Source organism: Cariama cristata, unplaced genomic scaffold (genome assembly GCF_000690535.1).
Source record: "Cariama cristata isolate BGI_N322 unplaced genomic scaffold, ASM69053v1 scaffold9834, whole genome shotgun sequence".
NCBI lineage: Eukaryota > Metazoa > Chordata > Aves > Cariamiformes > Cariamidae > Cariama > Cariama cristata.
Genome location: NW_009611252.1, coordinates 1 through 13,715, shown reverse-complemented (window position 1 = coordinate 13,715; position 13,715 = coordinate 1). Strand labels below are relative to the sequence as shown.

General features: G+C 39.0%; 1 protein-coding gene across 1 annotated transcript; it reads right to left on the bottom strand.

Annotated features, from left to right (window-relative positions):
* Nucleotides 1-1,794: 1,794 nt before the first annotated feature.
* On the bottom strand, nucleotides 1,795-13,439 carry LOC104160109 (nuclear receptor ROR-beta). The gene is made up of 6 exons (XM_009698168.1): nucleotides 13,322-13,439; nucleotides 11,897-12,029; nucleotides 9,082-9,189; nucleotides 7,871-7,981; nucleotides 2,732-2,844; nucleotides 1,795-2,264 (listed from the first exon to the last, which is right to left on the bottom strand). The coding sequence occupies exons 1-6, from the start codon at nucleotides 13,388-13,390 to the stop codon at nucleotides 2,109-2,111; spliced, it is 690 nt and encodes a 229-aa protein (XP_009696470.1). The 5' UTR covers nucleotides 13,391-13,439; the 3' UTR covers nucleotides 1,795-2,108.
* Between the last annotated feature and the right edge of the window lie 276 nt (nucleotides 13,440-13,715).

The window sequence follows — 13,715 nt, the reverse complement described above, 5'->3', positions numbered from 1 at the left end:
CAGAGCAAACAAATGTTGATGTTGTCTGGACTGGATTCTGTCATGAAACATGTATGTAAACTTGTAAACCAGCTGATGGAGGGCAAGGGGAAACTCCACAAAGTACTTGGAACAGCCTGTGAATTATTTGGTCATGCAGAAAATGGAACAGAAGGTTGAGAGCAGAGCTGTGCGAGTCTCCTGGAAAAGCTGGAGATGTTAAGTTATCCTTGCAGCAAGCCAAGTTTCTGCACCTGCCCTGGGGCCCACCTGAGTCCCTATGGGCTCCCTGTGACACCGCCCTGCCGGGCAGCCTGGCAGATGGCGGGTCCTTTGGCCTCCCTGCCAGCACGCTCCTCCTTGCCTCGCCTCAGATTGCACTGACTTCTGTGTGATCTGAAATAAAGAAACGTATCTGCTTGTGATCCTGCCCTCACTTAATTTCTTTTCTACTGCCTGCTTGTTCTTATTTCTGCTCTGCTCCTTCCACTGGAGACTTCCCTGGAAAAGCTCACAATGGGTAAAAGTGGTGGAGCCATGGCAGAAACTGAATCCCTCTTCCATAGCTAAAAAGTCTATGTTTTCTATCTCTGGCAGAATCCAAATACATTAATCATGACTGCTAATTAAACTTAATTAATCCACAAGATTAAGTCCATGGCAGTCTTCCACCCCTCTCTGTGTTTGCCTTTGGTTTTGCAAGCAAACGCATATAAAGTCAATTCAGAGACAGACAAAAAGAAAGCCCCAATCCTTTGTTCCCCTCCTGAAGTGCATCTAAAATCAACCCTAAATATGTATATATATACAGTTATATACATACAGATATATACATACATATATGCATGTATATGTAACATACATATATGTATGTGTGTAATGGAAACCATCAGTCTCATCTAGATGATGGCTGTGTCAGAAACAATGATAGTTGTAATTGCCTTTGTAACCACAGACATTGCTCGCTTTGACTTTCCTCCTTTGTCCCTCCTTTCCTCCCTCTGCCGCTACTCTTTGGAGCTACATTTTAGGCTTCCTATGGTTTTCACTGAGTTCACTACATGTCTTTCCACTGAGTTCAGCAAAAAACAAACCAAGCCTTGCAACTACTTTTCAAAGCAGTATATATAAAATAAAATCATGTGTGGAATCAGAAAAATGTATGTGTGGGATAGTCTACATTTTCACTCCGTGTTTCAGATACTTTACTGACATCAGGCCCTGCAATGTTCACATTTATATATGCTCTATCCCTGTAACAGGGAGAAAATTCCAAAAAATCTTTTCCTCTCTCCATTAAAATCATCCAGACAAGGCTTTTGACCATTGTTACATTCCTGATGTTTCATTTACAGACTGCACACATGCACTACATTACACATATCTCAGAAGTGATCCTGTCATTACACATCGGCAGCTGATAATTTAACTCTGACTGGCAAAGCAAATCTTGATTGCCCAAAGTAAATCTAATACATTACTTGGAGAGTAAGGAATGCATGACAGCAGGGCTGAGCATGTTTTAAAAGTAGGCATGGGATTTTTAAGCTACAGCATGTATGCATATAATACCTACATATATATATATAAAAGAGAAAGTGTATAGGACTTATATATATATGTGTGTATTCCATACATGTACCATAATTTCCAAGACAGCTACAAATTTCCACATGCATTAAACTATCTAAAAACATAGAAATAGGCAAGTCTAATAAGTGGAATTTTCTTAAATTATATTTGAACAATAAACAGCAAGAGTAATACTGCAAAGTACTGCTCTATTCTCATGTATATCTACAATAAAATTCTAGGAACAGTTGTCTCCCAAAACATCCCTCAATAAAATAAAATTAAAAAAAAAAGTAACACCCAGTGTCCTATATTTGTATATTCATTGTCAGTTCAAAAATTAAAAAAAGTAAACAAAGAAAAGAGAAAAAAGACATCCCCACTCAGAGTTGCATATTTACATTCTTCAAACTGTAGCGGTGAAAAATAATTCTATTAAGTGCAGGACATTCCTAGTGTTGCAGTAGTGACATTTTTAGTAAGTTCTTCATGAAAACATTTCTTTTTGTCTTAATAGTGATGCATTCCATGACTACGTGAAAATTCTATTATCCCCTTCACTTGCAGCCAGTGGTTGAGTCTGGATTGAAAAGTTCCTTGTATAATGGAGGAAACAGTGTGTTCACTATATCTGGATGAGATTGCTTAAATACCTGTAGTTTCTCTCCGTGCAAGTTGCAAAGTGCAGTAATAGTTGGTATCTTGGCTATTAACTGCAAGACATTAAAATAGAAAGAAAAGGAAGAGGGAGGAAGGAAATTTAGCATAAATTACAATTTCCAAAACGAACTATGCTAACATCTGGTTGGGTAACTGAATGCAATGCTATGAACTCCATCAAAACTACCCATTCCAAGGACCAGACATTTTTCTTACTGTAATAGGCTAAAAACTGTTGTCCTGGAAATTTAAGCCAATTGCCAAAAATACATTTAACAAAGAACTGTCTCCAAGGGTATTTTTTTAAAGTAGTCTCGTTCTTGCTAGGGTACTAATTAAAAAGATTAGTGGATTGAACAAAAAAGAGAGTAAAAGGAACCAGAGACGAGTAAAATCCTATACATTGCAAGCACAGACTGTGCTGCTTTTAACTGACATTAATGTGGCAATACAAGGAGAAATGACTACAAAAAAAGAGTCATCATCAAGGAGTGCTTGGCTCTTCATTTTAACAATTTACCTTTGTCAAAGTCTCATCATCGAGGTGGTTCTTCTGGATCACATGTTGAAGTGCAAAGTAAATCTTTTCCTGAAGCTTCTGGACCTTCCTTGGCTCTATTAACCAGGCTCGATCTGAGAAAAAGGAAAGCAAGAGCTAAAGTCAGAATGCTTAGGTGTGGGGCGTGGTCACGGATGAACACAGTGTCCCATGCTGGCAAGCATTCACAGCAATCGTAATTCCCATGAGGAAGGACTGCATGATAATTAAGATACAGTTTCAGAGGCAAACTATCTTAATCCATCAAAGGATCACCTGAGAGTTCAATTAACAGACACAAAGTGTACAGGAACACAGTCTTGGCTCTGCATCTCTTTGTTTAAACCAGGATGTAAAAGATAAAGATGAGAGTAGAAATGAAACAAGGCCCAACCATTTTATTATTCTCTGTTGGTACAATCAGTGTTCTTATAACTTCATACTGGCTAGGTGAAAAACATGTCATGTTATCTCAGTGTCTTAATATATAAATAATAAACATATTGATCAAAACAGTTCTTTGAAAATAATAGAATATAATTATTTAAAAATTAAAATAAAATATATCTCATTATTTACTAGGCTAACATTTTGAGACCAAATATTACATTCTGAATAAAAAGAAATGGCTTCCTTCAAAAGAATTTCTTTAATAATTCAAAAGAATTATGAGTTGTTGCAATGTCTTGAAGTGCAAATTTCTCATTATTTAAAAATGTTCTCTTTTTAAACAACACAAAATAAAAGACTATCTGGGAGAATAACAGTTACAGACACAGTTGTTTAGAAACCTATATGTCTTCTAATGAACTCAAACCCCAAGTGTAGGAGGTCTTCCTTAAGATCTATATTCTCACAAGTCATAGCTTCTGGAGACAAACACACAGAAAGGGAAGCAGCAGACCCCAGGACAATCTCCAAACCATTAATACAGTGCGTTTACAGCACCATTAAACATTCTGTTTTCCCATGCTGCGAACGTATTTCTTCCTCCCTCTCCCCCTCAATTTAGACCAATTCATGAGTATAGATTTTAGCTTTCAAACAGGAAATAAGAAAATCTATTTTATCATAGGGCATGAATCTTGACATACAAATTGATAAGTGCAGGAAAATGCCTTTCACATTCAGAGCCCTTTCACCCACTCCCAGTCACTAAAACAATCCATAGAAATAATGCAAGTTGACCATTTAAATGAGTACACATGCCACAGAGGCTCTAGCTGAACAGTATTTCATCACAGAAGGAGCAGGATTCTGTCATTTGACTTAGTGTCTGTGCAGAAGGGTGTATGGAATGTGTCCATCACCAAATACTGTGAAGAGAGACAAAAGTAAACCTCTAGCTACTTAACAGATGCTCAGAAAAAGAAAATAATCTTTTTGCAAAGCCTAGAGAATCACGCTCCCAGAAAGTAAGCCAGTGGATCCCGTGCAACTGCCACCAGTGGCCATAGAAATAGAACTAGCTGAGCGTACACGCAGCATCTACACAAATAAGCACACAGTAATATTTAGACTTCACAAGTTACGTGCCAAATTTTATGCTATTGCAAAAACATGCCTTTCAATAGTGTTAAATCAAGGCCTATTGTGGCAGACTGGAGCTAAAAAGATTTATCATAGAGAGCAATCCTTAAAGATTTATCTTTCTATCACAAGAATAAGCTTAAAAATAGTCTGAGGCTGTTGGAGGACGGGTTTAATCACTGTCATGGAGCATGCTATATATAACAGAAGGGTTCTTAAATTCATGACTAGATGAAACTTTTGCAATGGATATTTTGTCTCCCAAAATGTGGTTTCTACCACCTGAAAACCATCTGCAAATTTGCCTGGAATTCCCCAGGTACCTCTAGCTATATTCACAAAAGTGCAAGAAAAAGTCGATAGATCAGTGGCTACCCATAGAGAATACAAGAAGCAGTGATTCAATTCTGTACTTTTCCTTTTGGGTTTTGAACTTGCATACCTTTAAAGAACTCACAGGCCACTAGGCTAGAAAATAGTGTAGAAAAGAAGATGAGGGATAATTTACAAGATCTGCTTTTGTGAAAAGGAAGATGGAAAAAAGGAGCATGGCTGGTCAGAATTTCAGAAGAGGGACTGGTACACAGAGGGCAGCCAAGTTAGTGTCTTACCACCTGGCTCTGGCATATTTGCGGATGGATGCCTCTGCAACCGTTACTGGACTCCTTCTACACTGTTTTAACCTTTGAAATCAGAAATCATGTTAAAGAATCACCTCCAAGCAGAGTGGTTAGGTCCACCCTAAAGTGGAAAATCTGGATTTGTGCTCTGAATCAGATGGAAAATGAATCTGACGTTGGGCTTTGCAACCTTAGCAGTTGTGTTAATGGATGTTCTTAGGTCCCCCTCCTGACGGACCGCTCTGTTTCCTGTAAACTACTTAAACACTGGGATCATGGGCACGAGAATCACCTTTCAAGATGGTGGTTTATGTAGAAAAGAAACCTGAATATGGCTACTTCCCATAGGGAATCTCTGTGCACCTACATTAGTGGATGGAAGGATTGGTGCAGGTACTTCTGAGAAGCAGTGCTTAATTTTTTAATTTCGACACATGTTCCCTAGATGAAATACTTTACTGTGAAGAAACCAGAACATCTAGTGTGGAAGGAAATTATTTCTTTCTCTACTGTTTACTGTGATCATTTTTGTAAGAAAATAAATGGCAAATTTCAATGTCAGTTCAATCTCTACTGATCTTCCCTGCCTTCGCACTCCCAAACTTAGTAGCCCAGCTGAGATTGGAATTATTCACACAATCCAAATTCGCTGTCTTTTTATGGAAGAGAGATTGCTTTCAGTCATGTACATGCTACTGCAGCCCATCATTTCTTTCTTCCTGCATCTTCTATAACTAAAGATATACATGTTTACAGACTACAGAAATAAGCAGTCAGCATGTATCAAGCACTTTCAATTCATTTTTCTTTCTTTTTTTTTTTTTTTCTTAAAGGAATAGGAGACACTGTATTTGTCCTCTTGCGAGTAGGAAAAAGCCAACTTGGAAGTCAAATAAGGAACTGTATATTATAAAAATATTTCATCTTCTAGCACTACCTTCAACCCCAAACCTTGATTATTGTGAAAAAAACCCGTGGAATTACCTCTACTTGCCTGTGCTACTTATCAGAAACAGAAGGTGCTATTGAGGACACACCCAACTCTGAAAGGCTATATCAGGAGTGATGTATATCAGGACTGAAATGCATTACTAGACTCAATGGAGAAGATTTTATGACACATGCCTGCAATACAGGTGGCTCAAAGCCAGTGCTGAGCTGCTAGCTTTTTCAAGTACTTAGTAGAGCTGCAAGAAGTAAAAATGAGTGTAGATACTCCAGCAACATGAACTGCTGGGAGAATGCAAGAGAGATTCGTGCTGTGCAAACAAAAGGGACATATGTAGAACTGCAGAACTGAATCAGAATTTTGATGTGCATCTAATTAGATGTGTAGGTAAGCACATTTCATAAATTACTTGATCCAAAATCCATTAAAATCAATGGGAAACTTTCCATTGCTTAAATAGGTTTTGCCCAGGCCTAAGGCACAGGACACTCTGAGATGCTAGAAGCTTTCTGCGACCAGATTTTGTTGAACAGGGCTATAACATGTTCTCCTTTCCATGATTACCTGGGAGACAGAAACATGACTTTTTTTTCAGTTTGGGCAGATATTATGTAACCGAATTCTCTTTCTCTCTACAGATGAGATGACCCATCTGATCCAAAGTGCTTTGAAGTTAACTTCAAAATGATCTTATTGTCTCTGTCTGTTAGCTAATTCCTACTTCTCCTGCTCCTGACTGTAAGAGAATAAACTGAAGAGTAAAAAAAGCCAGCTGTTGCAAAAAAGAAATACATATCCTGCTTACAAGGATCCCACCACCTTCTTCCTGCAAGCACTGAAAGCACATCTCTGTCATGCATACAGCTTTGGTCTTTTCAAACTGAGGGAGGGCTGATGGACAGGGACCCATCAGGACACTGCAAGTCCCCTGTTCCAGAGGCAGTCAGGGCATCTGGGGGACAATGCACAGGCAACTCTCACCCCTGTGCACAGATGCAACACCTCTGAGGTGGAAATGGTGGCTGTTAGGAGGGTCCTCTCCAGAACATCCTGGCCGAACACCATGAAAAGCCACTGGTTCAGTCATTTCACCTCTGAGCAGATGACCGCAAGAACTGCTCAAAGGGAAAATAAGAGGAGCAGAGTCCTTTCAGTAGGTGTCATTAATGATGAGAATGAACATGTTGACACCATCTGTGCTAGTCTAATTCTGCCTAACATAATCTCCACCACAGATGTGCAAAAGGGCAAAGTGACCTAGAGGAAGTCTTTAGCAGAACAGGCTGGAAAAATAACGGTGGGATTTTTTCTAAAGGCCTCTGAAGAGGTTACCCTTAGTGGGAACTGGAGGTCTACCTCCCCTGAGGCATATTTTAAAATCTCACACTAAACTGTGAGCTTACCTACTAGATCCACCTTCTGAGTCAATTCATTCACAAAAACCTCTTCTCTGTGGTCAGACAGCCAGCACTCACTGAATGCATGCTTGCCTGTGCAAAGTTATGATATACGAATACATGAAAAAGAACATGTTGCCCCTGGAATCACCACCTCTCACCTGGAGCTAAATTCAGACAGGACGTCATACAGATTTTTACAGCTTATGTTTGAACATCTACAGCAAAAGTCTACCATAGTTATTTAGTCCCATAGTTAGGGACTATATAACCTGCTCAGGGCTGTGAGATTTGAGCTCCCTGAAAATGCTAGAAGGAACGTGCACCTGCTTGAGTATGATGCTTCTCCGTACGCGGTCTGGAGGAACACCAGCCTGCACTGTTTGTCTGCACAATCCTGCTGGATGTCTGTTACCCCAACACTTTTGATCTATTTCCAGTATGTGTGATTCCTGACAGTCCACCAAAAAGAGAGTGAGGTATATTTGGGTAATTCAGGTATTCTTCCATTGCTTAAGACATTGCTTAATATTGCTTAATGTAGCTTAAAGAGCTGTTTAAGTAGGTACAAATAGAGGTGGACGAGGAAAAAAAAATCATTGTGATGTTTTGAATGAAAAATTACCTGGTGATATCAGAACAGCAGATGAAAACAAGGCAATCTCCTCTTCAGTCAGCTGTAAGGAACATAAATTCTTTGCAAAGTCAAACGCTTCATTCACCAGATCATCAGAACCTGCAGACCACAGAGGACAAAATCAATGCTAGAAGTTTATCAGCTCTTTAACCTGCCATGAAAAGTGGATTGTTTTCTTGTCAAAAAAAGTCATGAGTGAATGTCTGTACTTCTGAAACAAGTACCTTTAATCAGCTATTAAAATTTCACCTACCCTAAAAATGTATCACTAAAACACGAAAATTATGAATAATTAGGGGCATAACCTGTACAAAAATTGCACAAAGAGGGCTTTCTTTTCCAGTGTGGAAAGAAATGCTATTTCTAAACAGATACTAAATCTAAGAGGTATGAACGACCAGTCCTAAATGAATTTCACACATATAATTTTATTAATTAACAGTACAAATATTTATGAAAATTTGTGAAAACATCGTAAAGGTCAAAATAAATCAAGTAATGCACATTCATAAATTAAACTTGTACTATTACATTTATCCATATGCAAATAAAAAAATATACCTATATGATAAATATATACCTTTGAAGCAAATATCTCTCTCTGAGTTTGGTCCTGAATAAATTTCTGATAATGTATCAGTCTCATGGATGGGTAAAATACATCCATTTAGCTATTAACATTTCAAGTAGCATTCAATATCATGTTGAGAAATGAAGCAATTGTTTCAATACATGAATCTAAATTAGCTTAAAAATTTTAGGCAAAACAGTATTTTAGGTAAGTCCTTGTCTATATTTTGTAGTAGTTCATCACTGTAGTCCCCTCGTTGGTGGGGCAAAAATTGCCTCCTGCAGGACATAGTTAGCGACAGTGATTTGATATATCAAGTATAACTAAACTGTGAAGATAAACTGCTTGGCTCCTGCCATAAACTCATGTTTTATCAAAACTTCAGATAGCAGAGTAGGAAATCTATCTGCAAAATCCTCATGCTGCTCTTTTTTTATTAGAGAAAAACACCTATCACTGCTAGCAGCTAGTGCAATCACCTTTTTTCTTTTTCAGTTCCAGCCTAGAGATTTGGAGATTTGGGGGTTTAACATTTGCTGGAGATTTTCATTGTTGGTCACTACTTTCAGAAAGACAAATCTGTCACTATGTGGCTTAGTGTAATTGGTTGAAAAGAACATCAACATACCCAAGGCTTTAAACATTTGCATCCCTCCATACTTTCCTTCAAACAGAACAGTATTGTTGAGTGGGTTGAAGGCACGGCACATTCTCACCAAAACTACTTCCAAGCAGCCTATCAGAAATGAAAAAGAGCAAAAGTACCACACATTACTGCAAAACATGAGAATATAGGAAATTTCAAGAAAATAATTAGAAATACATCAGTCATTAGAAACATTAGCAGGGATAGACACTCTTTGAAGGCATCTAGATGATACACCCCTGAATGAGAGAAAAAGTATTTCTGTCTGCTTTGAGTATAGAAAGGGGTAATTTCTGGTCCAGTCTAACCACCTTTTCGTTAGGTTGATTTTTTTCCCTAATTGCAGCAAATTGGTGTGGCAGGTACATGCTCCCCCTCCTTTTCAACAATAGCAGGAACTTCCTGACCGACGGGATGCTTCGGTCAGGGGGATAGGAAAGGCAGGGCCCCTGCGTCAACAGACGTGGCCCTTAGCCAACCTAATGCCCTTGTCGAGGGAAGTTTCTAGACCACTGACCATTTATGACTACAGATCAGATTCAACCGAGGGTATAAATGAAGCCTTGTTGGGTGGCCATATTGAGTCGGTCCTCCTTGAAGCAGCGGGTCTGCAGTTAGGGACTCTCCCCTTAGGCTCGGACGCCGCCTGGGGAAACTCCTTGAGGTAGAGATCCTTCATCTTATAGTTGAGTGATTGTGCATTTTTGATTATCATTCCAAAGTTTGGGGATCCCCTGAGCTATGTAGTAATGAATTCTGCGTGGTATCCTGAATCTATAGTTTAATATTTGTTGGAGTGCAAAGTAATCTTAATTAAGAGCACATTTTTATTTTTATTTTTTATCTTTTTTTATCCAGATTTTCAGCTTTAATTGGACAAATAATTTCCCCTTTTGAGTTCGCCATCTACCTGGTTTGATTGCATATATATATACACATACTCTTTTAGACATAAATCATTGACCAAGTCTGGAGTAGGAGTGCATCCAGCCACACCTAGACTGCTCTCTTAAGAAGGAGTTTAGAAAGCAAGGAGGTCATCTCAGAACCTCGTGATTTGATGGGAGGGTCTCCCCGACAGTTCTGTTTGAACTTGCCCTCTAGGCAGCAAATACTAATGTGCCTCCATGACAACTGGCAGCCTGGACTTAATCTGAATTTAGACCTGGGCAAATATTTTCAGGTTGAAATACTTCATCATGAAAATTAGGCATTTACTGAAACTCCTTTTTAATAATTAAACCTTTTTTTATACAAAAAAAGCAGCTTAATTCAACATGTATATTAATTCCAGCTTCATTTGGCTGGAGGGAAAGAACACAAAGTGTTTTTAGAGAGAAAATAAAAGTTAAAGTACTGTCAAGAACACTCCTAAATTGAGTTTTACTTTTGTTTCTCTTTTCTCGCAGGTTGGCAAATAGCCAAAGGAGCCTTCTTTTTTTCCTTTTTTTTTTTACTTCCTAACTGAAAAAATATACAGTTTGGGAAAATGAAGGGAAAAATTTCAAGCATCTCTTAACTGAATCCAAATCTCCTGTAAGAGGAATTCTGAATCTGAGGAATTTTTTGCGGACATGCTTCTGAGTGAAAAATTCTGATTTTCTAACTCCTGCTCAGCATTAACAGCAAAACAGAAAATAAAACCTGACATATTTACACAGGCTGAAGCTAAACAGTTGTCCGACAGTACAGTCAAATGTAACGATATATTTTGCTGAAGGTGTAGTTGTGTTGTTAGCTTTGCCAGTCAAATGAAGGAAGTTACTCGAGGTGCACTAGTATCTGCAGAATTTTCAAAATTAGTATCAGCTTTAAAAAAATAGTTCTCATGCTACAACTCCATTTTTCCAGGACATTGCCTGCATGTTCCCAAGGTCTCTATATGCCTTCCCTTTGCACCTGTGCCCACCATCTCAGTCCAGTCCCACACCAAGCCACAGCCCTTTGTGTACGTTGCACCGAATCATGCTGGCTTTCAGCCTTAATAAAGAGGTCTCTCTTGAAATAGGAAGCACTTCTTATGCTTTACTAGCTGCCTCACATAGCATCCTGTCTTTTACACATGGAGGGAGCAAGAAACTGCTATGACAGGGTAAATGCAGTTAATTACCAGTCGCGGTTCATTTGTTCATACCATTTTGTCCTTGAGTGTGGCGGTGTCACTACATAGTCACGAAAAATCTTGTCATGATTCTTCTGGAGGACAGAAATTACTAAGTCCCATAGCAGGGAAAGAAACTCTTTTCCCCCTTGCCCTTATGCACACACATGCACACCCAGGCATGCACAGAGAGCATGGCTGGAGCACACTGCCGTAATCCGCTCTCATTTATTCTGAAACCAACTGGCACCAGCAGGGATTTTCCCTCCTATGCACTGGCTGGAGGGTATTTCTGTAGTCTCATTAAAAAGATTAGAGATGACCACAGAGGCAGGCCTCGGTGAGTCTGTGTTCATTTCACTAATGACAAGCGGGGATTTTATGGGGTGGCAGATGACTGATTCAACCAGCCTAATTCGCAGAGTCCTTCCACCACATGTCAGGCTGGAGACTGCAGTTTCTGCAACGATTGTGTGCGTGTGTGTACTTAATAATCACAACCGACTGTAGAGGGAAGGGGATCAGAAGGCAGTAACATGATTAACGTGGAAAAATACGGAAGGGTTAATGTAGCTAATGAAACAGACTGAAATTAGGGCTCTTTCAAAATTAAAATGATTTGCAGAACAAGACAGCAGAGCACTTTTCTAATGTGCTGAGTGCTAAACCTATCTCAGGCCTTTGGCGTTTACCCACCTGACTTAAGGAGGAGAATTTGGTCATTCTGGCAGAGCTCCATGAAGCCTGTTATGCGCTTTGCAAACTCCACCACGTACTGGATAGCGTGGGTGATCTGAATGGCACACTGCTGCCACAGAGCTTCTCTGGTCTTCCAGGAAAACATACATGGAAAAGCAAAGCAATGAGCAAGTGGGTTCGTCATTGTATGAAGTTCTTCAGGTGGCCTTGCAGAAAGGCGCACTCATCAGACTCCGCCCCCGTCCCCAGGCAGAGCTAGCAGCGTCTCTGCTTCTCAAGGTACCCGTCACGTTTCATCAGAAGGCTGTTTTCACAAGCCAATTGCCCCAGTGATCTGAACTCTGGCATTGCCTCATCAAAGAGAGAGAATGCGTTGTCCAATGTTAAAATGTGTTTCTAATGTCAGCTTTTGTTCAAGACAGACAAACAGTGGCACAAACAATGTAAACATACTAGAGTACTCTTAAGAAAGAAGTGGTGCAGTGCTATTAAGTTAACAAACAGAATATTTTTGCTAGTTTGAAAATTGAAATAATGTGTAAAGAAAGTATCATTTCAGTCTGAACATTGATTGCATCAAAATTTTGTCTCCTTGATATTGATTTTCCTTGCATGTGCAAGTGTGCAAATGTAAATGAATGCTCTTGGCTTGCTTGCCACAGCTCTGTAAGCTGCGGTGCGTTTTTATTCTTGCTAATACTGCATAGCCTCTCAGCTTCCAACAAACAAGCTTGACTCTCTTCCATCTCTTGCATGATCAACTAATGTCCCAACTGAAATCTGACTGAAGAATCATTGCTAGTGATGCCAGCACAAAAGGCACAAACATTTCTGTTGACTGGATTACATCTGAAGAGGTGCCAGTGAGAAACGGTCTGAACTTGACCTGAGAATAGCAGAGGTAGAACAAAAATGCAGTGTAATGAGGTCATTTGTCCACCCAGTTTTGAACAACTTCAATTTAAGGAGTACTTTCAGTTTGTCATTATCTATTGTCTGTAAGTGACAGACTTTTGTATTCACATAGAAAGGGGATGTGTTTTCAAAACTATAAGGAAACAAATTTAGGTGGTCTTATTTTCTTAAAGTCCTTACAGCAGAGGATCCAATCCTGATCACATTAAAGTCAACTGAATTTCTACATTAAGTTTAGACCTGTGATAACAAGCAAAGCAAGGAAAGCTGGATTCCATAACCATGCCTAAGCTTTGACATTAGCAAATATCTCAACATGCTGGAAAGCTGCTGCTTCTTTTTATGAAGTGTCACTCCTTCGCTTTCAGTAACCAGCTCCTCAAAGCTATTTAAAAGCTGATTTTGACCTATATGAAGCTCATCAGCATATCCTTGCCAAATACATTACACTGTTAACAGTTTCAAACCATAGGGAGTAGAAGAAAAAAGCATATTACAGGATTGTACCTTGCTCTGGTAAACCTTAATTTCTTCATATGTGTGGGTCTGCCACGCTAGCTGGTGTAGTTCCTCCATTGTATATTGACATGTCTCCAAATGAGATTTAATGATATTCTGTGCAATTCGATCTGCAAAGAGGAGAATAAAAAATAGCTTGCATGAAACTGTGGACAGTGATTTGTAGTAATAAAATGTTGAAAATGTTAAAGTTTTTGGACAATGCAGATTTAAAAAAAAAATCCTTTCTTTCCAATGCTACCATTGTCATTATTTTCATTTCTGAAGATGACTGCTGCAAAATGTTTCAGTATTCAACCCAAAGCCAAATGATGCTTGATAAATACTGGATCTGCACATGAAAATAACAATAAATCTTGTCAAACTATCCAGACACTTTTGT